General features: G+C 48.0%; 2 protein-coding genes across 3 annotated transcripts in view; both read right to left on the minus strand.

The window, feature by feature from the left end:
- LOC139226316 (multidrug and toxin extrusion protein 1-like) overlaps window positions 1-12,460 on the minus strand; it is a 78,322-nt gene extending 65,862 nt beyond the window's left edge. Inside the window, exon 1 of the mRNA XM_070856981.1 lies at window positions 12,416-12,460. The gene's annotated coding sequence lies outside the window, so the exon portion shown is untranslated. The remainder of the gene's footprint in view (window positions 1-12,415) is intronic.
- A 173-nt stretch (window positions 12,461-12,633) lies between these two features.
- LOC139226317 (multidrug and toxin extrusion protein 1-like) overlaps window positions 12,634-22,681 on the minus strand; it is a 46,497-nt gene continuing 36,449 nt past the window's right edge. The window contains exons 14-17 of one of the 2 annotated variants that reach the window (XM_070856982.1): window positions 22,098-22,230; window positions 19,651-19,745; window positions 16,222-16,303; window positions 12,634-12,858 (exon numbers count right to left, since the gene is read on the minus strand). In XM_070856982.1, coding sequence (XP_070713083.1) covers window positions 12,650-12,858; window positions 16,222-16,303; window positions 19,651-19,745; window positions 22,098-22,230 — 519 coding nt within the window. In that variant the 3' untranslated portion in view covers window positions 12,634-12,649. Of the gene's footprint in view, window positions 12,859-16,221; window positions 16,304-19,650; window positions 19,746-22,097; window positions 22,231-22,681 lie in introns of those variants that run through there. The other variant, XR_011587236.1, reaches the window with a different exon arrangement.

Here is a 22,681-nt window from a genome sequence, read left to right on the forward strand (position 1 = left end):
CTCACAATCTTTAGACATTTATAACTAAAACCTACGTCACCTAATCACCGGTTTCTGATTTATCTAATTATCTCTGTTGTTCTTTTCTACCTTGATGATGTTGTGCATTGTTTTTTTAATATTTGCTCCTGGGACATGGGCATTACTGGCATGGCCGTTTATTGCCCATTCCCCATTGTTGTATAATTGGCAATCTTTCTTTCTAAGGGCTTGTACATGGGAGATCTAAATAGGTACTTAGAAATAAAGCTTCAGGTGTTGTCATTGAATATGTTTAAATTGGAATGTTTGGTTGTGTTATGTATGGAGAAAGAGTCAGACTGAACACTGTGAGCTCAAAGTATCGTGTGACCTTCGTCTTTTATTGCAGATCTCCAGAGTGCCTCTCCAACCTGTGAGGCCTCCTTAAATACCTGTGCGCCAGGAGATGAGCCCTCTGGTGGCTGTACAGAGTAAATACAAATTTACACATATAACAACATGTTCCCCTTCCCCCCCCCCCCCCCCCCCAAGTCAATAGTGTAACTATTCACAATGTGAGTTGATCTGGGGCCCTTCTTGCCCCGGTTGATCGTCTTGCTGTGAAAGTTGGTATTGTTGAATCATTTGTTGGGCCCTCGCTGGGCTGCTGTGCAACTGGCCTTGCTGGGCTGCCTGGTGTGTTGGGTCCTGCTGGACTGCTGTGGATGATGGGTTCTGCTTTGTGGTCAACCGTAGTGCCGGTTGCCACTGGTGTGTATGTTGGGGGATCAAAAAAGGTAGGGTAAAGGTGGATTGCTCAGGGTAGTCCGTAAATCTGAGTTTGATTTGGTCCAAGTGTTTCCGGTGAATGAGTCCATTTGAAAGTTTGATCCGAGACACCTGCTCCCCTCTTTGGCCACGACAGTGCCGGGAAGCCACTTGGGACCTTGTCCATAATTCAATACAAATACAGGATCATTGATTTAAATCTCGTGACACATTTGTGCTATCACGGTATGCACTTTGTTGAAGCCGCATGCTCGCTACCTGGTCATGTAGATCAGGGTGAACTAACGAGAGCCTTGTCTTGAACTGCTCATAAAAAGAGCACTTATCAGTGGGCGAGTGGGGTCTCGTGCGGTAGCTAAGCAGAACTCGGGATAGGCGAGTCTGCAGTGAACCTTCAGTTATCCTCCTTAAGCCTTGCTCTATGGTTTGCACTGCTCTCTCTGCCTGACCATTGGATGCTGCTTTAAACGGAGCAGATATGATGTGTTTGATCCCGTTACGGGTCATGAATTCTTTGAACTCAGCACCGGTAAAACATGGCCCATTGTCGCTCACCAGGACATCGGGTAGGCCGTGTGTGACAAACATGGCCCGCAGGCTTTCAGTAGTGGCAGCGGACGTGCTAGCTGACATTATCTCACATTCAATCCACTTGGAGTACGCGGCTACAACCACAAGGAGCATTTTACCCAAGTACAGGCCTGCATAGTCGATGTGTACCCTAGATCACGGTTTGGAGGGCCAAGACCATAAACTTAGCGGTGTCTCCCTGGCTACATTGCTTAACTGCGAGCACGTATTACATCTGTGAACACAGGACTCTAAGTCCGCATCAATACCGGGTCACCACACGTGGGACCTGGCTATCGCTTTCATCATTACGATGCTTGGGTGGGTACTGTGGAGGTCATTGATGGTGCCTCTGCCCTTCTTGGGGACCACTACTCGATTGCCCCACAGAAGGCAGTCTGCCTGTAAAGACATTTCATCTTCGCGCCGCTGGAACGGCTTTATCTCTTCCTGCATTTCCACTGGGACACTGGACCAGCTCCCGTGAAGCACACCGCTTTTGACTAGGGTTAATAAGGGGTCCTGGCTCACCAGGTTTTGATCTGCCGGGCAGTGACGGGTGATTGCTCACTCTTAAATGCTTCCATAACCATGGCTAAATCTGGGGGCTGCGCCATTTCCACCCCCGTGGTGGGTAATGGCAGCCTACTGAGAGCATCGGCGCAGTTTTCTGTGCCTGACCTGTGGCGGATGGCGTAGTTGTATGCGGATAACGTGAGCACCCATCTCTGGATGCGGGCTGATGCATTGGTATTTATCCTCTTTCTCTCGGAAAACAGGGATATGAGTGGCTTGTGGTCAGTTTCCAATTCAAATTTTAGCCCAAACAGGTATTGATGCATTTTCTTTACCCTATAGACATACGCTAATGCTTCTTTCTCAATCATGCTGTAGACTCTCTCAGCCTTACAGACTCCTGGATGCATAAGCAACCGGTTGCAGTTTCTCAAAATCATTAGCTTGTTGCAATACACACCCGACGCCATATGACGACGCATCACATGCTAGTACCAAACGCTTACATGGATCATGCAACACAAGGAATTTTGTTTGTAAAAACAAGAAAATTGTTATGCAAAAACAAGAAAATTGTTATGCACAAAGGCATTTTCTTGGCTTTTGCTCCAAACCCATTCGTCCCCGTTTCACAGTAAGACATGCAATGGTTCTAACAGTGTGCTGAGACCCGGTAAGAAGTTATCAAAGTAGTTCGGAAGTCCCAGAAACGACCGCAGCTCCGTCACGTTCTGTGGCCTCGGTGTATTCTCGATTGCCTCCGTCTGCGCGATGGTGGGCCTGATGCCGTCTGCCGCAATCCTCCTTCCCAAGAACTCCACTTCAGGCACCAGGAAAATGCACTTTGAGCGTTTTAACCTGAGCCCTACACGGTTGAGTCAACTAAGAACCTCCTCCAGGTTCTGCAGGTGTTCGACTGTGTTCCGACCTGTGACCAAGATGTCGTCCTGGAAGACCACGGTGTGCGGGACAGACTTCAGTAAGCTTTCCATGTTTCTCTGGAATATCGCTGCCGCTGATCGAATTCCAAATGGGCATATGTTATAAATAAAAAGACCTTTGTGAGTGTTGATGTAGGCGAGGGCTTTTGATGATTCCTCCAGTTCCTGCGTCATGTAGACTGAAGTCAGATCCAGCTTCGTGAATGTCTTTCCTCCCGCCAGCGTTGCAAAGAGGTTGTCTGCTTTTGGAAGTGGATATTGGTCCTGCAAGGAGAAACGATTGATAATTACTTTGTAACTGCCACAGATTCTGACGGTGCTGTCACCCTTGAAGACTGGGACAATGGGACTGGCCCACTCATTGAACTTGATCGGTGAAATGATGCCCTCTCTTTGCAGCCAGTCTAGCTCATCTCTACCCTTTCTCTCATCACGTACGGTACTGCTCTCGGCTTGTGATGGATGAGTCGCGCCCCCGGGATTAGGTGGATCTGCACTTTTGCTCCTTGGAATTTCCCGATGCCTGGTGCGAACAGCAAAGGGAACTTGTTTAAGACCTGGGCACACGAAGTGTCGTCAGCGGGCGACAGCGCTCGGACGCGTCCCAGTTCCAGCGTATCTTTCCCAGCCAGCTCCTGCCAAGCAGCAAGGGCCCCTCGCCCGGTACCACCCAGAGTGGTAGCTTGTGCACCGCTCCATCGTAGGAGACCTTTATGGTAGCACTGCCGATTACGGTAATCAGTTCTTTTGTATAAGTTCTTAGTTTCGTGCGAACTGGCGTTAAGACTGGCCTTGAGGCCTTGTTGCACCACAACGTTTCGAAAGTCTTTTTGTCCACGATGGACTGGCCCGCACCCAACTCTGGTTCGTCATGATCCTCCATGGATCCGTCCTCCTCTGCAACTCGCCTGCACACTTGTTGGAGGTGTCCCATTGTTCCACAGCCCTTGCAAATGTATCCTTTGAATCGGCGTGCATGGAAATGATAATCACCCCTGCAGCGCCAACAAGGCGTTAATGGCCTTGCATTCATCACCCTTGATGGTGGACTCAGACATCTGCGGACGTGTAGCTGCAGGTACGTGTGACCTGCCCTGTACGTTACAATTCGAAAACAACATCACTTTGTTCACAGTACTTGTAGCAGCACTTGTGTGCTGGGAGATTTGCTTCGTATTGTCACTGGTGGCAATGAACGCCTGGGCTATTGCTATGGCCTTACTCAAGGTTATGGTCTCTACAGTCAAACGTTTGCAAAGTATGGTTTCGTGGCCAATGCCAAGTACGAAAAAGTCTGAGCATGTGCTCCAAATTCGCAATGTCCTGCAAAGCGCCTTAGCTCGGCGACATAACTCGCCATTTCCTGGCCTTCAGACCTTTTGTAGAACCGGTACCTCGCTCTCAGAACGCTTTCCTTCGGGTTCAGATGCTCTCGGACCAGTGTGCACAACCATCGTACAATTTCTCCTTGGGTTTCGCTGGGGTGAGTAGATTCTTCATGAGGCCATACGTTGGTGCCCCACAGAGGATCGCCCTTCATTTGGCAGCACTCTCTTCCCCATGTAGCTTGTTGGCCACGAAGTATTGGTTGAGTCACTCCACAAAAGTTTCCCAATCATCTCCCGCTGAGAATTTCTCCAGGATGCCCACTGTTCTCTGCATCTTTGGGTTCGCTATCTGTATCTCATCGCCCAGTTGTTATGTATGGAGAAAGAGTCAGACTGAACACTGTGAGCTCAAAGTAACGTGTGACTTTAATCTTTTATTGCAGGTCTCCAAAGTGCCTCTCCAACCTGTGAGGCCTCCTTAAATACCTGTGCTCCCAAGGGATTATAGAATCCCTTGGGACTCCAGGGGATGAGCCCTCTGGTGGCTGTACAGAGTAAATACAAGTTTACATATATAACAAGTTGAATTATTCCTGGATCCATCTCTTGGTAGTCAGTAGTTGTAGCTCAAAAGTACAACTAAATCTGGATAGCTATCTAACCTCATTGGCTATGAAAATTAGGCTTAGATCAGGAATTCAATAAAGCAGATTATAAATGGAGAAATTTTCCAATTAAACCCACAATTCAATATAATGCAAAATAATAGAAAATACTTTGTTACATTATGCTTTGGACAATAAAGGTTGGATTTTAAACTTCGCTGTTGTCTCGGGAGAGTTATGCTGATAGATTTAGATGAGGAAAGACGGGAGGAGGCTCGAGTGGAGCATAAACCGGCAATGGACTGGTTGGGCCCAATGGCCTGTTTCTGTGCTGTATATCCAATGTAATCCTATGAATGGCAGGACCAAAGACGTAAAGTTGTTTCCCCCCCAGTTCCTAGCTCTCTTGTACCATACACCACACTGTGGCTTACATGAGCAGATCATATGCTCAAACACCTTTGCCAATGCATATTTGTCCTTTAAACAACACCTAAAAACAGATTATCTGGGTAATTATCACATTGCTGTTTGCGGGAGCTTGCTGTGCGCAAATTGGCTGCCGCGTTTCCTACATTGCAACAGTAACTACACTTTTAAAAAGTACATCATTGGCTGTAAAGTGCTTTTGGGATGCTGTGAGGTCATGAAAGGTGCTATATAAATGCAAGTCTGTCTTCCTTTTGTGACCAGCCATCAGGATATGTGCGAGTGACTCCCTCTCTCTGGTTTCCCCTCCTCTCGACAGGGAAGTATCGCCCTTCCGCTCCCCACGGCAGCATGGTTAGACTGGGACTCAAACGTGCAGGAACAAACCTACCTTGCTATAAGTTTGTGGTGATGATACTCTGAAACCCCCGTGCACTGGGACAACGCGTTAGTGGGGAGGCTAAATTTTGATGCGACTGCCTTTACTTTGATTTTGCGGTGACACAATTGCTACGTTTAGAATAACTCCGCAAGACTGTATAGCTTAAGTTCAAAGTGTTGTGACCTTGGTCTCTTTATTGTAACTCCAGAGTGAGGAAGCAGTGTGGTAGTCTGCCTTTTATACCTGCTTGTTGGGGTGTGCAGGTGACCCTTGAGTCTCCCACAGGTACGCCCCCTGGTGGCAAGTCTTATACATTGGTAATGTTTACATACATAACATCATTCCCCCCGCAAAGTCTTATGTACAAGTTATTCACAAGTTGAGGCTATCCGGGGCTCTGTGTTCCCGGGTTGATCGCCTGAGTTGAAGTCCGGGCATGGGTGAGTTGGTCGGATCATTGCTGCACTGCAGTGTGGCTGGTCTGATCGGACTGTTGGACATGGTGGGTTCATCCTCGTGGTTGACAGTGAGGTCGATTGCTGGTTGGGTGTGTGTGGGGTGGATCAATGATGGGAATGTCCTCTTCAAACTGTTCTTGGTTGTCAGTGAACTGCAGTTTGGTCTGATCCAAGTGCTTTCCGCACATTTGTCCATTCAAAAGTTTGATAACAAACACTCTATTCCCCTCCTTGGCTAACACAGTGCCAGCAATTCATTTGGGACCATGACCATAAGTAAGAAACAAACACAGGGTCATTAACCTCAATGTCAGGCGATACAGCCGCGCGATCGTGGTACATGTTATGCCGGTTACGCCAGGTTTCTACATGATCATTGAGATCTGGGTGGACTAAGGAGAGCTTGGCTTTGAGTGCTCTCTTCATTAGCAATTCTACAGGGGGAAATACAGTAAGCGAGTGGGGTCGCGTGCGGTAGCTGAGCAGAATCCGAGATAACCAGGTCTGCAGGGAACTGTCAGTCATGCGTTTCAAGCTCTGCTTGATGGCTTGGACTGCCCGTTCTGCTTGACCATTGGATGCGGGCTTAAGTGGCGCAGACCTGACATGCTTGATGCCATTGCGGGTCATGAACTTGTTGAATTCCGAGCTGGTGAAGCATGGTCCAGTCACTCACAAGGACGTCGGGAAAACCATAGGTGGCGAACATGGCCCGGAGGCTTTCAATGGTGGCAGTGGACGTTCATGACGACATTATTATACATTCAATCCATTTAGAGTAAGCGTCCACTGCTACAAGGATCATCTTTCCAAGAAAGGGGCCAGTGAAACCTACATGAACCCTTGGTGAAGGTCGCATATAAATGTTTCCCTGCCATTTATTGGCAAAATTACACGATTCCCCCATAGGAGGCAGTCCGAATGGATGGACATTTCGGCCTTGCATCGGTGAAACGGCTTAATTTCATCTTGCATTTCCCCGGGACCACTGACCAGCTTCCATTAAGGATGCAGCTTTTTACTAGTGATAGCACCGGGTCCTGACTAGTCCAGGTCCTGATCTGGCGAGCCATGACAGGTGACCTCTCGCTCTGAAAAGCATCCATTACAAGGAGGAAGTCTGTGGGTTGCGCCATTTCCACCCCGGTGGTGGGCAATGGTAGCCGGCTGAGGGCATCAGCACAGTTCCGAGTGTCTGGTCTGTGGCGGATTACATAACCATACGCAGAAAACGTTCGTCCCACATCCAAAGATGGGCACTAAGCATTGGTGTTAATACCTTTGCTTTTTGAGAACAACAAAATGAGCGGTTTGTAGTCGGTTTCGAGCTCGAACTGGAGCCCAAATAGGTATTGGTGCATTTTCTTAACCCCGTACACGCATGCTAATGCTTCTTTTTCAACCATACTGTAGGCTCTTTCAGCCTTAGACAAGCTTCTGGACGCATATGCAACCGGTTGCAGTTTGCCTGACACATTGGCTTGCTGCAACACACAACCAACCCCATATGAAGATGCATCACAAGCTAGTACTAAACGTTTGCACGGGTCATACAATACAAGTAACTTGTTAGAACATAGCAGGTTTCTGGCCTTGTTAAAGGCTGTCTCTTGAGCTTTATCCCAAACTCAGTAGTCACCCTTACATAGCAATAAATGCAAAGGTTCCAGCAAAGTGCTCAACCCCGGTAGAAAGTTACCAAAATAGTTGAAGAGTCCCAGGAACGAACGCAGCTCCGTCACATTCTGTGGTCTGGGTACATTCTGTGGTCTGGGTGCATTCTTAATGGCCTCCGTCTTGGAGTCTGTGGGTCTGATGCCCTCCGCCGCAATCTTTCTCCCCAGAAATTCGACCTCTGGCGCCAGGAAAACACACTTGGAACGTTTCAACCTGAGTCCCACTCTGTCCAGTCATTTGAGAACCTCTTCCAGGTTGTGCAAGTGTTCGGTAGTGTTGTGGCCAGTGATCAAGATATCGTCTTGGAACACCATGGTGCGTGGAACCAATTTCAGCAGACTCTCCATGTTCCTCTGGAAGATGGTCGCTGCCGAACGAAGTCCAAAGGGGCATCTGTGGTATATGAACAGTCCTTTGTGCGCGTTGATGCACGTCAATTTTTTCGAAGGTTCAGCCAACTCCTGTGTCATATAAGCAGAGGTTAGATCCAGCTTGGTGAATGATTTCCCCCCTGCCAGCGTTGCAAACAGGTCATCCGCTTTGGGTAGTAGGTACTGGTCCTGTAACGAGACTCGGTTGATCGTTACCTTGTAGTCCCCGCAGATTCTGACCGTCCCATCGCTCTTCAACACCGGAACAATTGGCCTGGCCCACTCGTTGAACTCGACTGGCGATATGATCCCCTCTTGTTGAAGTCTGTCCAGCTCGATCTCTACTTTCTCTTGCATCATTAATGGAACCGCTCAGGCCTTGATGAACGGGTCGTGCATCAGGGACGAGATGGATCTGCACTTTGGCGCCTGTGAAGTTGCCGATGCCTGGCTCGAATAACGATGGGAATTTGTTTAGCACTTGGGTGCACGAGGCATCATCTTCCGAAGACAGTGCTTTGATGTTGTCCCAGTTCCATCGGATCTTTCCTAGCCAGCTTCTGCCGAACAGTGTTGGGCCATCGCCTGGTACAATCCATAGTGGTAAATCATGCACAGCTCTATCGTATGATATCTTCACTGCCGCACTGCCAATGACTGGTATGAGCTCTTTGGTGTGAGTGCGCAGCTTGGTGTGGATTGGGCTTAGTTTTGGCCTTTGTGCCTTGTTGCCCCAGAGTTTCTCAAAAGCCTTCTGGCTCATAATTGACTAACTCGCCCCCATGTCCAATTCCATGGAAACTGGAATGACATTTAATTTGACTTAACATTATCGGAGGGCTTTTGGTGGTGTTGTAGGCATTAGGCACCCTAGGGCAACGGCACCTGTAGTATAAGGTTAGAACTATATGTAACTTGTATCATAAAATGGCTACCAGTGAAGCCTCAAGGGATTTCTGTTAGCTGAATTAGACCACATTCCTGGAAACTGATAATTGTTGTTTCCCACACACAGGAATAACGAGCAAATTCTGCAGGTGTCTTTAATCAGCCAGGCCTCAGGACTAAATGTTCTGGTGGAAGTAAGGACAATACGACTAACAGGATTAAGATAAGGAGGCTACCAAAGACAGCACCCAAGGACAGTAAGATAAGGGGGGCCTGGAACATGAGTCGTTCCTAGCAACACACCACTTAGCAACACATCTCTTAGCAACACATGAGCCACTTTATGTTTAGAAACTAACTCTATCTATTGGTCTAATTGAATTTATAATCTATATGATGTAACTGTAGTAAACTGTTGTAAAACATATAAAGATCCATGAAACCCTTTGTTCTGTGGAGTGAAGTGCCTGGATCCAGTCCTGAGGCTTCCTCCCCGCTGGCGTTAATAAAGGCCGCATTGACGTTGGAACCGACTGAGTGTTGAGTGATTCTTCTGATAAACACTAACACTAACAGTGAAGGTGAATACCCTATACACTTCCTCTTCAGCCTCTCTTGCTCGTTCAGCGTGATCCGCGCCGGATCAGTCATCTTCTGCCGACTCTGCCACGTGGTGAGTCGCAGCACGTCTGCACGTTCACTGGAGGTGCCCCATTGTTCCACAGCCCTTGCACACGTAGTGCTTGAATCGATATTGATGGGCTCGATGATTACCCCTGCAGCGCCAACATGGTGCTAATGGATTCGCATTCACTCCCCACGGCGGACTCTGTCATCCTCGATCTGGCCTCTGCGGGCGTGTAGGCCCTGCCAATTACAGTTCTGCCTGCTGAAGGCGTTATTTTATGCAGAGTACTTGCCGGTGAGTTCCGATGCTGCAATGATATCTATTTAGTGTTATCGCTCGTGGACATAAAAGCCTGGGTTATCGTGATGGCCTTGCTCAGATCTAGGGCTTCGGCTGACAGCAGTTTGTGAAGAATGATCTCGTGGCCGATTTCAAGCAAGAGACAGTCCCGTAACACTTCTCCCAAAAATCCAGCAAATACGCACGGTCCCGCAAGGCATCTTAGGTCGGCGACATAGCTCGTCACGTCCTGGTCCTCGAAGCGATGGTGCGTATAAAAGCGATAAAGGCCACCAAGATGCTCTCCTTCGGCTTGAGGTGTTCCCGAACTAGCGTGCACAACTCTTCATATGTCTTGCACCGTTGGTTTCGTCAATGCGAGCAGATTTTTGATGGGGCCATATATCGTGGACCCACAAACGGTGAGGAGAATCGCCCTGCGCTTGACTGCAGTTTCTTCCTTTTCCAGCTCGTTGGCCCTCAAGTACTGGTCAAGACGCTCAACGAAAGCTTCCCAACCATCACCCTCAATAAATCTCTCAAGAATACCAATGGCAGCCATAATCGTGTGAAAGTTTGTGATCTATTATTCGTCGCCAATTGTTACGTTTAGAATACATAGAAAATAGGTGCAGGAGTAGGCCATTCGGCCCTTCAAGCCTGCACCACCATTCAATAAGATCATAGCTGATCATTCCTTCAGTACCCCTTTCCTGCTTTCTCTCCATATCCCTTGATCCCTTTAGCCGTAAGGGCCATATCTAACTCCCCCTTGAATATATCCAATGAACTGGCATCAACAACTCTCTGCGGCAGGAAATTCCACAGGTTAACAACTCTCTGAGTGAAGAAGTTTCTCATCAGTCCTAAATGGCCTGCCCCTTATCCTAAGACTCTGTCCCCTGGTTCTGGACTTCCCCAACATCGGGAACATTCTTCCCGCATCTAGCCTGTCCAGTCCAGTCAGAATCTTATATGTTTCTATGAGATCCCCTCTCATCCTTCTAAACTCCAATGTATAAAGGCCCAGGTTATCCAGTCACTCCTCATATGTCAGTCCAGCCATCCCTGGAATCAGTCTGGTGAACCTTCGCTGCACTCCCTCAATAGCAAGAACGTCCTTCCTCAGATTAGGAAACCAAAACTGAACACAATATTCCAGGTGGGGCCTCACTTTGTACTCCTAGCTGAATGATACCCGGGCTTCAAGGGTTAAGTTACGAGGAGATTTTACACAAACTAGGGTTGTATTCCCTGGAATTTAGAAAGTTAAGGGATGATCTGAAGTTTTCAGGATATTAAGGGGGACAGATAGGGTAGATGGAGAGGAACTATTTTTGTTGATTGGGGAGTCTAAAAATTAGAGCCAGACCCTTCAGGAGTGAAATTAGGAACCCCTTCTACACACAAAGGATGGTAGACATTTGGAACTCTCTTGCGCAAACGGCAATCGATGCTAGATCAATTGTTCATTTTAAAATCGGAGACTGCTAGCTTTTTGTTAACCAAAGATATTAAGGGATAGGGGCCAAAGGCTGGTATATGGAGTTAGATCACAGATCAGCCATGATCTCACTGAATGGCAGAACAGGCTCGAGGGGCTGAATGGCCTCCTCCTGCTCCTATGTTCCTGTAAGTGTACCATATAAAGTCAATAATTAATGGAATTGTATTTCAAATGGCTGTTGTGACCCGTGGATTTAGTATCACATGTTCTAGGGTAATTTTTCAATCATTATTTAACATCACAAGATAAGGAACTGTGCCCAAAGCTCACTAAAACTTGGGAGACAGATAGACACAAGAAAGGAATCTTTAAGGTGGGTGAAATGTATTTATTTTCACGCATCAATAATAATAATGTTTCATAAAAGGATGAAACTATTATCATGACTACACTCTGGTTGTTTCTGCATAGTTTACCTTCTAGAGATATCATTCATAGAATCATTGAATAGTACCGCACAGGAGGGGGCCATTTGGCCCATCCAGCCGGTGCCGGCTCTTTCAAAGAGCAATGCAGTCAGTCCCACTCCCCCGCTCTCTCCCCATGTCGCTGAATTTTTTTTTTTCCTCCTTCAAGTATTTATCCAATTCCCCTTTGAAGGCCACAATTGAATCTGTATCCACTGCCCAAATCCTGACCACTCGCAGTGTAACAAAAAAATTTTTTCCTCACATCGCCTTTGGTTCTTTTGACAATCATTCAGATTCAGTCTTCTCCACTAAGCACTCAAAACACCAAAATGCACAAATTTTTTTTTTTTTTTTTTTTTTTTTAATGAGAGCAGTTGAAAAGATTAAGAAAATATCACCCGTGTATCCATGTTAAAAAGCAACTTCTGGATTCAGTACGTATGAATCTCTCTGGTCTGGGACTCTCTGGTCCGGAAACATCCGTCGTTCGGCATTAGTTTGCGGAACTGCCGCTTTGCGCGGGTGGGGAAATACATGAAAATACGAAATGCATGAGGCACGCCAAGTTGCAGGATTGGTTGAAGAAGATAGTCCAGGCGAGCGGTGAGCAGCACTGTACAGGGACTGGTAAGCCTCGGCTAGGCGTATGCTTATGTAGGGTCTATCATATACTGACCTCCCGTGGTTCGGAAAATTCTCCAGTTCAGGTCCTGAGGGTGCCGGACCAGAAGTCCAATCTGTATTGCACTTGAATTACCAGACAGGTATTCCTTTGTCCAGTTTCTGTAGCAACAGCCCTGTTCCCTGTAAACCTTGACTTCTGTTTTTCTTTGGGTGAAAAGTATCACACCAATTGTTCTCCCTCGTGCTACAGGAAATAGCCCTAATCCACGCTTTGTCTCTGCCAAGTTCATTGGGGTCTATCCACGCCAGTGGGAACAGTAAAGTAGATGGCAAGTCCAATTGCCAGTATAATTGGCCCGGAAAGGAGGGCAAGTCCACGACGAATAATCAGTTGCTTCATGGGCAAAATGTCTCCAACCGTAACGACAGATTCTGTCGCACAAGACTCAACTAGCATTTGTTCCATTTCTGTGTTGCTGTCCACTTCCATGTTTTCTGTAAAGCAAAAATATAACAACTTGCATTTATATAGCGCCTTTAACGTAGTAAAACATCCCAAGGTGCGTCACAAGAGCGTTCTCAAACAAAATTTGATGCCGAGCCACATGAGATATTGGGGCAGATGACCAAAAGCTTGGTCAAAGAGATAGATTTTAAGGAATGTCTAAAAGGAGGAGAAAGAGAGAGGTAGTGAGACCGAGAGATTTAGGAAGGGAATTCCAGAGCTCAGGGCCCAGCCAGCTAAAGGCACGGCCACCAATGGTGGTGTAGTGATTCAAATCAGGGATGCGCACGAGGCCAGAATGGGAGGAGCTCAAAGATCTTGGCTGAAGGAGGTTACAGAGATGGGGAGTGTCGAGGCCATGGAGGGATTTGAAAACAAGGATGAGAATTTTAAAATTGAGGCATTGCTCAACTGGGAGCCAATGTGGGCCAGTGAGCACAGGGGCGATGGGTGAGCAGGACTTGGTGCGAGTAGGGATAGGGATGGCAGGGTTTTGGATGAGCTCAGGTTATAGGACTCAAAATTGGCCAGGATTTGCTCCGTTTTTTTTTGGAGCAACTTGATTTTTCTGGAGTATCTTAAAAATCCCCATTTTGCACAATCAATGTGCGCCAGTGTAAGTGAGTTACTTGGGATTTTTTTTAAAGTTTAGTTTAATATTTTTCAAAAGGGGGTGTTACCAGCCACCTATGCCCGTTTTGGCCATTTAGGCCACTTTGGACAGCTAATAGTTGCTCCAAACTAACTTAGGCCAGCGTATGTGGCCACTTGTGGCCGCACAGAAAACCCTTGCAGAGTTAAGAAATCAGCGCAGGTAGGTACATCGAAGGCTAGCAGAACTTACTGACTTGACTAAAGAATGTGAATAGGATCCAACAGCTATACAGGACATCATATGACAAACTTTGCAAAGTTAATTTACTATACAACAGAAGCATTCATGGAAGCTTAAACTACAACAGTAAAAGAAGTAAAGAGATAAAACATATTTACTTAATTTTTTCAGAATATCCAAATAAAAAAATAGAAGCACCTCCTGCCCGTAATTCTTATGTTCTCCCTGTGCCGACGCTCCCCCACCATCATAGAAATATTTTATAGCATATAGCCAGGAAATTTACTTTGTTTTATGCTTTTAAATACTTTGAAAATTCAAGCAAAATTATTCCACCAAATCTAATGTTCAACAATTGATGATGTATTTGAAAGTATTTTCAATTAACTTGGTTAGGAAAGTATTTTCATCAACAGGGTTAAGGAAAGTCTTGAGTAAGCTCCTTAAAATTACTGGCTGCACAGTTATCACCCCCCCCTCCCCCACCCCCCCGGATCAAAACTCTCCTGCCCCCTGCCCCCCGCCCCCCCGAAATGGATTAAAACTTCCCCCCCACCCTGGCTTGGGACCCACACCAACCTGCTTGTTGTGGCCTTCTAGCCCAGGAAGGCAGCAGGACGGCCTATGCGGGAGGCCACTCGGCCCGGGTCCCACGTTGCAGCACACACACACACACACACACACAGAGGCTGGGGGCAGGAGCTACTGCGCATGCGCACACACTCCAATGCGTATGTGCAGAGCTGCCGGCACCGTTTCTGGCGCAGGGCCCTAGCTCTGCCCCCGACTCGACTGGCCACGCCGAGCCCCTGGAGAGGCAACACAGCGGCCAGAATCGGGGGACATTTTATCGGCACCCTTTTCAGCCCATAAAGTCAGCGTATTTCTGGTGAGTGCGCCGAAAAAAGGGGTGGGCCAATTCTGAGCCCTATGGAGGGTGGAAGAAGGGAGGTCGGTCAGGAGTGCTTTCGAATAGTGAAGTCTAGAGGTAACAAATGAAAACCACACTGAAACATTACAAGTTTATTATCGTACCAGTGGACCAAACTTCTGAGAAGAAAACTTCATGACCATCAGATCCACAAAGAGGGGGTGTGCTACTTGCAGGATGGGCTGAGCAGTGCAAATTCTTGGCCTCCTGCTGATGGATCAGCGTGAGCTTCTCCATCCACTGCACACTTATAAATGTCACAATTTGTGTTTTAATTAAATGGTAAGTAAAGTTCTGTTCAGGATACTCTCCCTGGGGAAGTGGGTTTGTTGAGGGTGTATGTGAAGGAAGTCAACTTCCAGTTGCTTATCCTAATGGAGGCCTATCTTTTAGGTTCTCCTCCCCGCGCCCCCCTCCCCACCCATCCCCACTCCTCACCCCCTCTCCCCACCCCCACCCCCAGCCACCCCTCCCTCCGAGCTGGCCGAAAGGGAGACCTCAGTCCCCATTGGGGCTCCATTTGTTTCAATGAGAACTGCAATTGCGCACTGACTGGGGGAGCTGGTCAGATGCTGCTGACCCCAAGAAAAGACATTTATTGGCAAGCAATGTGCCCTCTAGGCTGCACTATGTTCTGCAATCACTCCAGATCAGCTAAATGTTATTAACTTATTCAAAATATACCATGAAATTACTTACTATGGGCTATGTGTAGCAGAATCATAGACGGATTATAAGGAAATTGGGTTATGGTTTTGTTACACCATCATCATAGGCAGTCCCTCGGAATCGAGGAAGACTTGCTTCCATTCCAAAAATGAGTCCTTAAGTGGCTGAACAGTCCAATGCGAGAGCCACAGTTCCTGTCACAGGTGGGACAGATAGTTGTTGAGGGAAAGGGTGGGTGGGACTGGTTTGCCGCACGCTCCCTCTGCTTGGTTTCTGAATGCTCTCGGCGACGAGACTCGAGGTGCTCAGCGCCCTCCCGGATACACTTCCTCCACTTAGGGCGGTCTTTGGCCAGGGATTCCCAGGTGTCAGTGGGGATGTCGCACTTTATCAGGGAGGCTTTGAGGGTGTCCTTGTAACGTTTCCTCTGCCCACCTTTGCCTCATTTGCCGTGAAGGAGTTCAGAGTAGAGTGCTTGCTTTGGGAGTCTCGTGTCTGGCATGCAAACAGTGTGGCCTGCCCAGCGGAGCTGATCAAGTGTGGTCAGTGCTTCAATGCTGGGGATGTTGGCCTGGTGGAGGACGCTAACGTTGGTGTGTCTGTCCTCCCGGGGGATTTGCAGGATCTTGGAGACATCGTTGATGGTATTTCTCCAGCGACTTGAGGTGTCTACTGTACATGGTCCATGTCTCCGAGTCATACAGGAGGGCGGGTATTACTACCACCCTGGAGAAAATGAGCTCGGTGGTAGTTTTGAGGGCCTGGTCTTCAAACATTCTTTTCTTCAGGCGGCCGAAGGCTGCACTGGCGCACTGGAGGCGGTGTTGAATCTCAACGTCAATGTTACACAGGGTGCAGGGGAAGGCACGGGTCTGTTAAATGGGGAGTGATTTGGAGTGGACATAAAACTCTTGGTACCTGTCAAAATATTTTGAGCTTGGCCACCAGAGGCGCTGTTTGAGGCTTCCACATCATTCTTCACACCCGCGTTAACCAGAGCCTTTAAATAAAGCACAAGACTTTCATTAAAGGGGAAGTGCCGCACAAGACTTTAATTAAAGGGGAAGTGCCTGGGAGAGGGTGCATTTTCAGTACAAAGAATCCCTCCCCATCTGTATTATTTAAAAAAATTAGAGCTGTCAGTTGTTAGAATCATAGAATGATACAATTCAGAAGGAGGCCATTCAGACCATCGTGCCTGTACTGGTTCTTTGAAAGAGCTCGCTGCTTAATCTCACTCTCCCTGCCCTTTCCCCGTAGCCTGGTAAATATTTCAAGTAGTGTCAGCTGTGGGTCAGTGGTTAGCACACTCGCTTTGGAGTCAGCAGGTCGTGGGTTCAAGTCCCATTCCAGGGATTTGAGCACATAATCCAGGCTGACACTCCCAGCGCAGTGCTGAGGGAGTGCTGCACTGTTGGAGGTGCTGTCTTTCGGATAAGGCAGTAAACCGAGGCCCTGTCTGCTCTCAGGTGGATGTAAAAAATCCCACGGCCACTATTTTGAAGAAGAGCAGGGGAGTTATCCCCTGGTGTCCTGGGCCAATATTTATCCCTCAATCAGCATCACCAAAAACAGATTATCTGGTCATCATCACATTGCTGTCTGCGGGAGCTTGCTGTGCGCAAGTTGGCTGCCGTGTTGCCCACATTACAACAGTGACTGCACTCCAAAAGTACTTCATTGGCTGTAAAGCGCTTTGAGACGTCCGGTGGCCGTGAAAGGGGCTATATAAATGCAAGTCTTTCTTTTTATTTATGTAATTCCCTCGAGAGTGATTGTTGAATGTGGTTCCACTGCCATGTCAGGCAGAAAGGAACAATTACCCCAACAGCTATAAAGCCCTGGCATTTACGTGCTTTTGTGCTGCTCCAGTGATGTATTCCCTGGGGGTGCACTACACGAGCTCTGTAGGCAGTGCCGATAATTTCAGTGGGAGCTGGCATTTCAAGCCAGCTGACAGGCCAATCTCAAAGCGCCCTGCAGCAGAATGCTTTTATTGGTGGCGGAGTACTGTGGTTTGGAGAGGGGAGCCTCTCATCCAGCAGGTCCAAACCCAAATGCCGGAAGCAAGCAGCTAACCAGACAGCAGCACTCCGATTGAGTGGCTTTGTTGTTTTAATCCCCTCTGTGACATATGCACTTGCAAGCATGCTCCCAGGTTTGTAGAGCCGTTGCCATTATTTGAAGAGGCTGCTCCTCAAATTCTGGTTGCACTTCAGTCCCACACTCCTGATCTTTGGGCACCCTGTGCTGAGGGGAGCGGGCAGGTCGGAAGGCCTCCTCGTAGGACTGCTCCTGGGCGTGGCCAAGGGGGCCATCAGCCGGTCGAGGGGGTCGTTCAGCCCGACGTCCTGCCTCTCTTCCGCGGTTACAGCCGAGTCAGGGTGTCCCTAGAGATGGAGCACGCGGGGTCCACCTGTACGCTCGCGGCCTTCCGAGTGAGGTGGACGCCGGAGGGACTGGAGTGCATCATCACCCCCGGCAACCAAATTTTGATTTGAACCATTATTGTAAAAAGTTAATTTGTTTAAGGTGTCGGTTTTGGTCCCACCTCCCCCCTCCCCCCTTTAATCAGGGGGCACTTGGTTTACATTTGATTTACTGGTGCAACTGAAATAGTTGTGGAGCTGTTGCATTGTGAGTGGCTTAGCCAGTCATGTGATGTTCACAAGACTCAATAAAACCCCAGCCAGTTGGGTCTAGGTCATCCATGATGAGCTATGCAGTTGTGAGCCGAGTGGATGAACTGGTAATGTGTAGTGTGATTGTTAAACCTTTGTTAATAAACCAACTGGTTCTTAAGAATTCATTGCAACATTGCTATTAAGCAAAGAACCCATGAAGCAAATACATTACAACCTCTTTAAAAGAAGCATTTTGCTGGTTTAATTTAGCACACAGCATCTCGCTGTTGGAGAGTGGTGCAGGCATTGAGAAAGAAAGACTTGTATTTATAGAACACCTTCCACGACCTCAGGACATCCCAAAACACTTTACAGCCAATAAAATGTGGTCACTGTTGTAATGTGGGAACCGATGCGCACAGCAAGGTCCCACAAACAGCAATGAGGTAATCAGCAGATTATGACCCACATTTTGCGGTCGGAAGCCTCCCACCTGCAACAAATCTAGGAACTTAGCTGGTGGTCCGGGAGGTTCGGCGACTTGCGCTCCTGGGCCTCTTCACGAAGGCCTGCGCAGGGGCCGACGTATCCCAGGAGCGGAGGCGCTTCGCAAGCGCCCCTGGGATCACATGGACCGGCCCAACCAATCAGAGTAAGGGTATTCCCATTCGTACTTGTGGCAATTCCGTTTCTACAGAGCTGCGATAGGTATGAATGGGAATACCTCCAAAAACACACTAAATACATTTTTAAAAACACATTACATATTTAAAATTAATTAAAATGCAATTTAATTAAATATTTTACGCAAAAACTTATTTTTTTTTTTTAAAGTTTTTTTCCAATATGTTTTAACAGGACTAAAAATAAACTTGCCTTAATGGACAGGGTTTTAAAATTTATAAACGAGTGATAAACATTTTATTTTCTATTTTTTTTTTAAAAACACTTATGTTGGCAAGAGCAGGCCTTACACCTTCTTATGCCAGCGTAAGAATTTTAAGGGCCTTTGCTGAGCCAACGTTGGACAAATAGCCCAACTCTCCGCCCGCAGAGGCCCTTTTCTTTCAGATTCACACCATCGGTCAAGAGGATGCTTGACAGATCGCAAGTGTCGGGTTTCAGTGCACACGCTTCGCATACCTTACCCGGAACGCGCAGTGCCCCGCGGGCGTGTGCTCACCTTGTACCTGTTGGGAGGGGCCACAAATTCAGCCCCAATCTGTTTTACTGATGTTGGTTGAGGGATAAATATTGGCCAGGATACAGGGGGGGGTTAACTTTCCCTGCTCTTCTCTGAAATAGTGCCCGGGGATCTTTTACATCCAGCCGAGTGGGCAGACGGGGCCTCGGTCGAACGTCTCTTCCGAAAAGTGGCACCTCCGACAGTGCAGCACTGGGAGTGTCAGCCTAGATCTTTGCGCTCAAGTCCCTGGAGTGGGACTTGAACCCACGACCTTCTGACTCACGATTCTGCCACAAAGTGAGCCATGGACGATATGGCAGAATCGTGGCCGCTTGCCCACCGAGTGTGACCCTCAGCAAACATTATTCAGCGGCCAGATGGGGGAAGCGGTCTCAGCGGCCAGATGTGGGCAGCACATCTGGGCTTTGGGTCGGGCTGCTGTGCGTGGCCTGAGGAAACAAGGGAAAAAGGGAAAGCGAAGAATACATACATTATCAAAGAGTACGGACATAGCTAATTTCCTTTAGCTGCATGTACCTCGTTGGATGCTTTGTTCCAGTTCATTTTGTAAATCAGTGTCTGGAAAAAGATCATTTGCACAACCACAGATGCAAACATCCCGGTCCACAGACCTGCAAAACAGTAATGGCTGGAGTGAACAGTCACAGTACTTTCTTTCAGGGTGTTTGCTCCCCTTCTTTACCTGATTTCCATCTCCCCCCCACCCCCCACATTTGTACTCAGAATGTGACAGTGGGAGGGTCACACCAAATTCCCCATAGAAAGCTAGGCCTTCTTCGACAGCAATTGTCGTTGGAATGAAGGGGCTGGCTGGCTGGCCGGCCCACTGCCGACGGCATCGCGAGTCAGGACTGGAGATCCACAAGCAAGTCCGGTTAGGTTTTTCCTCTATATATTATTGAACTCTTGTGACAACCACAACCTTTAGGTTGCTAGTCCAGCCTCATAACCACAAGTGCCTGTTGCCCTTTAGTACCCTTGCTCAGCTCAGATGAAAGTCAAGGCAGTGAGTGTCGGAAGAACATAAGAACTAGGAGCAGTAGTAGGCCATACGGCCCCTCGAGCCTGCTCCGCCATTCAGTGAGATCGTGGCTGATTTTTGACCTCAACTCCACTTTCCCGCCCGATCCCCAGATCCTTTGATTCCCCTAGAGTCCAAAAATCTCTCGGCCTTGAATATACTGAAGGATTCAGCCTCCACAGCCCTCTGGTGCAGAGAATTCCAAAGGTTCACAACCCTCCGAGTGAAGAAATTTCTGGCAGAAAAAAAATCAAAGAGCAAGTTATTATTTAAATGGAGAAAGATTGCAAAGTGCCGCAGTACAGCGGGACCTGGGGGCACTTGTGCATGAAACACAAAAGGATAGTACGCAGGTACAGCAAGGTCAATGGAATCTTGGCCTTTATTGTAAAGGTGATGGAGTATAAAAGCAGGGAAGTCTTGCTACAGCTATACAAGGTATTGGTGAGGCCATACCTGGAATACTGCGTGGAGTTTTGGTTTCCATATTTACGAAAGGATATACTTGCTTTGGAGGCAGTTCAGAGAAGGGTCACTAGGCTGATTCTGGGGATGAGGGGGTTGACTCATGAGGAAAGATTGAGTAGGATGGACCTCTACTTATTGGAATTCAGAAGAATGAGAGGTGATCTTATCGAAATGTATAAGATTATGAGGGGGCTTGACAAGGTGGATGCAGAGAGAATGTTTCCACTGATGGGGAGACTAGAACTAGAGGGCATAATCTTAGAATAAGGGGCCGCCCATTTAAAACTGAGATGAGGAGAAATTACTTCTCAGAGGATTTTAAATCTGCGGAATTCGCTGCCTCAGAGAGCTGTGGAAGCCGGGACATAGAATAAATTTAAGACAGAAATAGACAGTTTCTTAAACGATAAGGGGATAAGGGGAGCGGATGGGGAAGTGGAGCTGAGTCCATGATCGGATCAGCCATGATCTTATTGAATGGCAGAGCAGGCTCGATGGCCTACTCCTGCTCCTATTTCTTATGTTCTTATAAATAGTCTCAGGATAAGGGGCGAGCCATGACCCACTAGTTCTAAACTCTCTAACCAGGATATACAGTGTCAGCAGGGTATATAGCAATTGCCAGATCCCGATCCCAGCATCCATATCGATGCACTGGATTGTGATCAGGAGTGGGGAACCCACTTTCCCCCATTCCAACCTAATGGCACAGGATACCAATTGTCGCACCCATACCATTGCCCCTTGGCTAAAATCAACTAACTCAACACTAACCAAGGGGTAAAACTTCCCTCCATTTCTATACCCTCGGGAAACCTGGCCACTTTTATCAGACTGGGGAGGGCCAAAATTGACCCCCTCCTTAAGGTCCATTACCGCCTCAAAGAGGTGGTAATGGAGCGGTAATGCCTTTCCGACTAGGGGTAGACGGATGTCCCCGGGGCCGTGAACGGCGGAAGCGGGTTTTTTCCGTAGGCACCGACCCCCAATGGCCTGATGGCGACCCCTTTCTGCCCCATGAGGCAAATTGCCCCGCTGAGCGGAATGGCCGCTGCTCGGTTTCCCCCCCCCCCCCCACCCCCACCCGACAGCTTTTCCCGGCAGGAAGCTCCCAGTGGCTAGGCGGCTCATCCAGTCTTAAAGGGGAAGGCACGCCGCCGCGGCCACCATTTTATTTTAATTGTTGGCCCGGCAATGGTGGCCACGGTTTTGGCCGGGCCACCAACAGGCACAGCCCTGAACCGCCCCCCTCTTGGGTACCGGGCCACCGGCCTGGCCGCAACCTTCCCTGGTGGTCCAGTGGGTGCCATTAAAGCGGCTGCGGAGCTCGCAACGACCCCCCCCCTTTAACTGAAGGGGTAGGGACGTTGCTACGTGTCAGTGTGATGCTGAGGACACCGCCCGCCCTGCTCCCGACCCTCAGCCTCACCAAACACCTCCTGGACAAGTAAAAACATGTGAAATAAAATCCTACCCAAGACACCAAGTTTTGCTGCAAACATCAGTGATATTCCAATGGGGTAACCAATTGTGTAGAAGGCGATTAGATTGATGATGGCTCCCAGTTTTTGTTTCCCAGATCCTATTAACACTCCAGTACTCATACACTGTAGGGCAGACAAACCGGACATATTAGCCAAGAATTCAGCATTCTAGAGTGCTCCTGTTGCAATCTTTAGGTATCCCTAAATTAGAGAGCTTTTTAAAAAAACAAAGGATATACGGCACAGAAACAGGCCATTCGGCCCAACCAGTCCATGCCGGCGTTTATGCTCCACTCGAGCCTCCTCCCATCCTTCCTCATCTAACTTTGAACACAAGAACATAAGAAATAGCAACTGCAGTCGGCCATTTGGTCCTTTGAGCCATTCAACAAGATCACGCTGATCTTCTACCTCAAATCCACCTTCCTGCATTATCCCCATATCCCTTGCCTCCATCAGCGAAGGGCCATATGGCCTACTCATGCTCCTAATTCTTACAACCCTCTATTCTCTTCTCCCTCATGTGCTTATCCATCCTCCCCTTAAATGCATCAATATTATTCGCTTCAACCAC

Source organism: Pristiophorus japonicus, chromosome 16 (genome assembly GCF_044704955.1).
Source record: "Pristiophorus japonicus isolate sPriJap1 chromosome 16, sPriJap1.hap1, whole genome shotgun sequence".
NCBI classification, from domain to species: Eukaryota; Metazoa; Chordata; class Chondrichthyes; family Pristiophoridae; genus Pristiophorus; species Pristiophorus japonicus.